Source organism: Panthera pardus, unplaced genomic scaffold, assembly GCF_024362965.1.
Source record: "Panthera pardus isolate Hobbes unplaced genomic scaffold, ASM2436296v1 HiC_scaffold_27, whole genome shotgun sequence".
NCBI classification, from domain to species: Eukaryota; Metazoa; Chordata; class Mammalia; order Carnivora; family Felidae; genus Panthera; species Panthera pardus.
This window is the reverse complement of record NW_026526843.1, coordinates 111,425,772-111,433,111: the sequence shown is the minus strand read 5'-3', so window position 1 is coordinate 111,433,111 and position 7,340 is coordinate 111,425,772. Positions and strand designations below refer to the sequence as shown.

The following is a 7,340-nucleotide window of genomic DNA, read 5'->3' as shown; positions in this document are numbered from 1 at the left end:
TTGCTGTTACTGAGCCATTTGTGTATACCTTGCAGACATCACGGCTCTTTGCCCCCAAATTCCCACCCTGGATCTTTTACGAACAAGGACATTCCCTTGCCTTTTTTTTTTTTTTTTTTTTTTTTTTTTTTGTAAAATAAGAGAAGGGTCTGTTGAAGCCTTTATAACCAAAGTGTGGGCCGGTCCAAAGTGCTGACTGTGGGGCCCTGTGCAGGCTCCCACTAAAGGCAGGGAGAGAGGAGGCACCAGGGCAGGACTGGAGGACTTTATTGTTGCCATAAAACATATTTTTTCCATGTTCTCTTTAGACACATGAAATGAAGGCTGCATTCCCAAGATCTGGCTTGTGGCTTTAGAATAAAAAAAAATATTTTTACAGTATTCTTTTTGGAGGGATGAAAGCATGTGTTTTATTAACATTTCCCAAACTCTTTTTTTAGGTTTTAGGCTGACAGCATCCAGCCTGCAGCCCGCTGCAATCGAAATACATGCATTTTTAGAAATTATACCTTTCAGTTAGCTGAAGGGGAAAACTTTCTTCTGGGAATCATCATCTCGCCGATAAAGAACTCTAAAATCCCTGTGTGTGATCAGCACAGTAGGGTAACGCGCAGGTGATCCGGCTTATCTCACCTAACGTGTCAATGAGTTTTGCAAGCAGTTTTCTGGGGCTTTCGCTCATTGGTGGTTTGGGCCTCATTCATGATATTCTTTAGAGACCTGGCCCAGCGCAGGCGGCGGAGAGTTGCCTGGGAAGAGGTATAGACCGCACCCTGGCCACTCTGGGAAGCGCCCGAGCCCCAATACCTCCCAGCGCATCTGTCTCACTGCGCTCACGGAGCCCGGGGCTCTCCGAGGGGCAGCCCAGTTTTTCCTGCTAAGAACCCAAAGGACTTGCTCAGAGCTGGAATTCGGCGAAGCAACTTGCTCCAACACGCCAAATCTGCCGCATCCCCAGTACCCCACCCTCCGGCTTCTGCGCTCGCTACCCACAACCCCAGCCTCAATTTGAGGACTCCCCGCCCCCACCACGCTGAGAGTCTCTATCCTAACCCCTTGGGTGCGAGGAAGTGTCTGCGCGTCGGAGCGCGCCGGGCGCGGCGAGGCCACCAGTGACTCCCAGCGGCCGCACAGGGCGCTGCGCCCCCCTCGCCCCGGCCTCCCTCCGCCCTGCGTCCGCCCCGCCGCCCCCGCGCCGCCTCCTGCGCCCGGGCTGGAGGCGGATTCCTCTCTCCGGGTTTTCAAAGCGCCTTTCCGAAACCTCCTCCCCGCCCGCCCAGAGAGGGAGTGAGATCCCGGGCGCAGTCGCTCCCCGGGGCGGCCGAGGGGCGCGCGGGGAGAGGCCTGCGCCGGGGTACTTTCAAACTGAGGCGCGCGCACACACTCACACCGAGACACGCGCGCACACACACACACACACACACACTCAGACAGACACACGCGCACGCACACACACACACACACACACACACACATATACACGCCCATTTATATAGGCGGTGGCGGCGGCAGCGGCCGGGGCGGCGGCAGCGAGGCAGGAATGATGGAGCTGAGCCAGCCGACCGGGGTTGGAAGCAAGTGAGGAGAGCCCAGGCGCACCCCCCGGATTTCCGTGCCCGGCTCTTGTCATCCTACCCAGGGAACGGTGCGCCCGGAGGAGGACCAGGTGGACTGATTTACTAGAGGGGCGGGGAAGAGGAGGAGACCAGGTGAACGGAGGAGCCCCCGCGTACCCGGACCGCCCGGTCGCGCCTTTGCCCGACTCCCGCTCCCTCTCCGCCCAGGTGGGCGCGCCCGGTTACCCGCTCGCCAGGGGCTCTTTGAGGAGACCAGAAAGTCGCGGCCCGGCTTCGCGGGATGCCTTTCGCCAAGAGGATCGTGGAGCCGCAATGGCTGTGCCGGCAGCGGCGCCCGGCGCCCGGCCCGGCGGAGGACGCGAACGGAGGCAGCGCCGAGCCGCCGCCGCCCCTGCAGCCGCCCGGCCGACGGGACGAGGCCGTGGCGCCCGGGCCGGAGGATCCTCCCCGTGTGCCCCCCGCGCCACCCGGGCCGCCGCCGCCCGCCCCGACCGACCAGGCGCAGCCGCCGCACGGAGAGGCGCCAGCAGCCGGCGAGGAGAGCGCGGCGGGGGTCGCGGAGGCGGCGGCCGCGGCCGCGGCGGGCGAGGCGTCCTCGGCGGCGGCCGCGGCCGTACTGCTCATGCTGGACCTGTGCGCGGTCAGCAACGCCGCGCTGGCCCGCGTCCTCCGGCAGCTCTCGGACGTGGCCCGGCACGCGTGCAGCCTCTTCCAGGAGCTTGAGAGCGACATCCAGCTGACCCACCGCCGCGTCTGGGCGCTGCAGGGCAAGCTCGGTGGCGTGCAGCGCGTCCTCGGCACGCTGGACCCCAAGCAGGAGGCAGTCCGTGAGTACCCGCGCCGTCCGCCCCTCCGCTCCGGCGCCGCACCCTCGCGCCCTCCCCGGTCACCGCAATCCCCGCGCCGCGGCCGCTGCAGCTTGCACCTTACTCTCCCTTCCCCACCCTCCCCTCCTCCGGGACCCACCCCAGCCCTCCTCTGGCTGGGAGTTCGGGCTGGGCTGGAGACAGGGATGCAGTCGCGGCGGGGAGAAAGTTAAAGGGGCGGCCTCGGAACTCGCGGGCAGCCGCGGGCCGAGAGGGAGCGTGTATGGGGACCCGGGAGGTAGGGGGGGGTCTGTCATTCATCTCCGGAGCTCATCTACCCCGTCCCTCCCCGGGGGGGGGGGGGCGGGGGATTGGTGCAACTTCTGTGGTTTCCAGCCTCCCAGCCCCGAGCCCTATGTAGTACCCCCCATGCGTGTTTGGGGGGGCTCGAGGGGTGGCGAGCGTCCTTTAAGGGCTTCTGCCACGCCGTAGGGGTTTTGTCACTCTTACTGTCACCACAGGGTCTGCGCCTAGCCCCGAACTTGTGCCTTGAGCTGGGGTGCGACGCAGCGCGGCGCAGCACGCCCCGCAAGTGAACTCCAAAGCCTCTGCTCCAGCCTTGTGGCCCGGAGGGGCCACGGGGAAGGGCGTGGAGGGAGGAGTGGCCCGGGCCCTGGAGAGATCCATGAGCTCCCTGGGCATCTTTTCGGCACCCGCCAGCGCAGGGTTCCTACTAAATGGCTCTGTGTGCCATCTGCCTTCGGAGCATCCCGGAGGCGTGTCCCCGTTCCCGCCCCCCCCCCCCCGCCACTCCTCCACCGCGTACTGTCACCCAAATCCACCCGCGTGTGGAAGACCCTTGGGCATCTTTGCTGCCCTTTAACTTCACTCTTGCGACACACTAGGGCTCCCACTAAATGTCATTCTGTGTCATCTGCCCTCCCAGAGGCGCTCCGGAGGGTCCGTTGGCGCACGGTCGGTCAAATCAGGCGGCGGCAGAATCCTTTAGGAAAGAACCGACGGTGGGCGGGGGCACTAGGCCCGCGCGCCGGTCCTTTGGCGCCTAGTCCGGCTGCGACGCTCCCGGCGAAGGTGATGTCAGCGGCTCTCACTTACATAAGAAGGTTCCCCCGTTGCTGCAGCAGCTGCGCCCGAGCGCGGTGGCCTCGGAGCGCGCGGGGCGGGGGCGCTGTCGCGGCATCCTTCCTCGGGGATTTCCGGGCACCTCTGCCCTGCCACCCAGCCCTGCGTCCTCGCCGACGCCCCCCACTGGCGCACCCCCCCCCCCCCCAACAAAAACCCCATTGCGCCGCGCCCCGGGAATTCGCTGCTTTTCTGCAATAACAATAATAATAATAAGCCTAATGAATAAATGATGTGCGCGATCGGTTTTCGAAGCTATAAAAGACCCAGAGTTGGGTTAATGACTGGTTGTTTAAAAGGGCAATTCCGGGATGAGTTCTGGAAAGAATTAGGATTGCCGTAGGCCAAGTCATATTTTACTTCTGGGACTTGAAATGAGCGCTTTAATCCTGCCTCCTTTTTTACCCCAAACCACACAGCAGGGACAAGCCCTTCACTTTCTACAGCGCTGATATCGGGGGAGTGCGGTTGGGGTGAGTGGTGAGTTCACTTCAAAAGAACTGGAGGGAAGTTTTGCAGACTGTTGAGTGGTGCATACATTTCTGTGTGTGGAGGGGGCACATGGCTCCTTCAATTAGATTTCACACAAGTGAAACTCAGTGCTGGGGCAGAATGTGCCCCCTTCTCCCCTCTTTCTTTAGAGACAGTAGTGGGCAGTTATGTATCTGGAATTTAACACAGTCCTTCCAGGTTCTTTTACAGGAGTACAAACTACTGGTTGATGGAGAAAAGAGAGGATTTTTGATGACTATATACCCTTTATATGTATTTATACATGGTTAGATAAATAAAGATGGGGCTAATTAATACCCAGGGATGGGCTTAAAATCTCCTATTTTTTAATTTTTCTAAAACATTGTGTCCACCATCTGTATCCGGATCTCTGTCTTCTTTTGTCCATATAAACTTAGGATGGCATTGTTGTCGTCTGGTGTCATAGAAAACCTAACCTTTGGAAGGAAAGACACCACGTTCTGTGTTTTTGTGTGGGCTTCCTATAGCATGCAGACCCAGAGATGAGGATTTCTGTGCAAGGAGTTTCTTTGAGAGCAGATTCCTGGAAGTACAAGGGGGGCGTGCGGAGGTGAGACAGGGAAGGGAGGAAAGTTCATGCATGTTGTGAGTTGGTTACCACTGTGGGCAACTGGGATTCAATCCAGCACCCCCCTCACAAGTGTTCTGCTGAGGGGTGAGGAAGCTTCAGTACTTACGCACCAACTTCTACCCCTCACCGATGGGAAGTAACACTTGGAGCACGAACTCCCTGGCTCCTGGCGCCTGCCCCGTGTGTGTGCTCTGCAGGCTCCTGGGCCAGGTAGACAGTTGCACAAAGCCTGTGTTGTGTACAGGAATGGCTGCGGGGGTCCTCTGGGGAGGGCACAGGGGCTGTGGGTGGACTACCACTGGCATCTACTGTGTGATGCATCTCCCTTCAGCATTGTTCAAGGCCTAAGGGAGTTTCAAAGGGAGAGGAAGCCTAAAAATGACCCCTGCTTCCTTTTCTCGGCATTTGAAGGGGTCTGGGTACCTCCATACCCCCTGGATGGCCTTCCCGCCCTGAACACCATCCTATGTCGTCTGCAGGCTGCTTTATCCACGGACAGCTGCTTTCTGTTGCCCTGAGCCAGGCTGGGGTGGTTTTTGCAGGGGTGACCCGATCGGGCAGATACGTCAGTGAAGTCACTCAGGAGGCAAGTCTGGAGGCGGCTGGACCAGTTAGACAGGGTGACTGGTGATGGTGGTCAGGACTTGAGAGGTACCTATAGAGATTGTGAAAGGTGGTAGGATTCTGAATTCATGTTGGAAATAGAATCGACAGGATTTATTAATTGGACTGGGTACCAGAGAGGAGAGGAAAAAAACAATTATTATGGACGACTCCTAGATTTTTTTTGCTCTTAAACAACTTGTAGAAGGGGGTACTGTTTCCAGAAATGGGTAAGGCTAATTAATGGAGGAGTGGATATTTTAGTGTGTGTGTGTGTGTGTGTGTGTGTGTGTGTGTGTGTGTGGCACCGTTTTGTATTTTTGCCATGTTATCTTGAGATACCTTATGTGTCTTAGACAATTAGATGTGTGAATTCCACATTCAAAAGAGAGGCCCAGGCTGGAGATGTGAGTACGATATACGGGTAGAGATGGCTGGCAGGCTGCTGAGCTGGTGTGTGTGTGGGGGGGGGGGATGGGGTGTTCCTACATGATTACAGCAGGTTTTTCTCAGTGCGGTGCATGGTGGGGTCATCAGCCGAGATGGTGTCAGTGATGTGAGGAGAGAAGGCAGGGTGTTAATGTTGTCTCAGGGAGGGAACACGGACGCAGTAAGGGGCAGGATTACCTGGCTGTGTTGAGAGCCTTCTGAGATTTATGGTCATAAACTTGAAGTAAGTCCAGCTTTTCAGTCACTAAAACCTGAGACTTTGGAATTACTTCACGAGCCTCGACCCCAAGCCATTCATCCTTAGACATTTTAATATCGTTGGCGTTTTGGTTGCTGTTGATTGTATTTAGTTACTGAGTTTTAAAGTAGGTTTTGTAGTGAAGCTTAACATCCTCATAGAAAAGTGCAGAGACCGTAAGTGTGCAGTTTGGTTAATTTTCACAAAGTGAACAACTCACGTAACCGTCACCCAGATCAAGAAATAAAACGTGGCCCTATCCTGAAACAACCTCCCTTTACCAGTCACCGTCCCCCGCTCCAAAGGTAGCCACTATTCTGACTTCTACCCCCATCAGTTAGATTGTTTTGGCTTTGAACTTTATGTAAGTGGAGTCACATGGTATATACTTTTTGTGTCTAGCACTGTTCCCCCAACATTATGTCTGTAAGATTTCTTCCATGTTGTTACATATACAGTAGATTGTTCATTCTTGTTGCTGAAAAACATTCCGCTGCATGCATGTTCCTCTATTTGTCGATCCATTCTCCTGATGATGGACATTTTGGTTGTTTCTAGAAACGTTTAGGGCTATTGCCACAAACATTTTTCTGCATGTGTTTTGATGACCTAATATATCCCCAACTGTTTGGTATATATCTAAGAGTGGAATTGCTGGAGCACAGGGGATGTATAGGTTTGGCTTTGGTAGCTACTGCCTACCGTTTTCTAAACCGGTTATACCAATTTGTACTCCCAGAAGTATGTGAAAGTTCCAGTTGCTCCGCATCCTCACCAACACTGGTACTGTCTTTTTAATTGTAGCTACACTGGTGGGTTAGAACAGTAAAGATCTCATTGTGGTTTTAATTTGCATTTCTCTGGTGGCTTGTGAGATTGAGCACCTTTTCGTGTATATTTTTGACCCTTGGGATATGCTGTTTTGTTACCTGTTCGTGGCCTTTGCTCATTTTTCAGTAAGATTTCTTGTGCCTTTTAAAATTGTCTTGTAGATGGTCTTTATATATTGTGGATATATGTCATTTGTGAGCTCTAGGTGTTGCAAATACCTTCTCTAACTCTGTGGCTTGCCTTTTTACTCTCTGAGTGTTATCTTTTGGTGAGCAGAAATTCTTATTTTTTTGTAGTTCAGCTTATCAATCTTTTTCCTTATGGCTAGTGTTTTTTGTGTTCTGTTCTGTTTGTTCTTAAAATCTTTGCCGACCCCAAGGTCATAAAGATATTCTTCTGTGTTATAGAAGTTTTTTGTTTTGCCTTTGTCATTTACAGTCATGAGTCATAGGGCGTTGATAGTTGCAAATGGTGTGAGGTAGGGGGTCAAGATTAATTTTTTCCATGTCGATGCACAATTAATCCATTGCCACTTAATGAAAAGACTGTCATTTCTCCGTTGCACCGAAGTGACACTTCTGTCATCT

The 7,340-nt window shown here is 54.7% G+C and overlaps 1 protein-coding gene across 2 annotated transcripts in view; it reads left to right on the top strand.

The window, feature by feature from the left end:
* Window positions 1-1,258: 1,258 nt before the first annotated feature.
* NHS (NHS actin remodeling regulator) overlaps window positions 1,259-7,340 on the top strand; it is a 341,053-nt gene continuing 334,971 nt past the window's right edge. For both annotated transcript variants that reach the window (XM_019418009.2, XM_019418008.2), the window contains exon 1: window positions 1,259-2,404. In XM_019418009.2, the coding sequence (XP_019273554.1) occupies window positions 1,858-2,404 (547 nt within the window). In that variant the 5' untranslated portion in view covers window positions 1,259-1,857. The remainder of the gene's footprint in view (window positions 2,405-7,340) is intronic.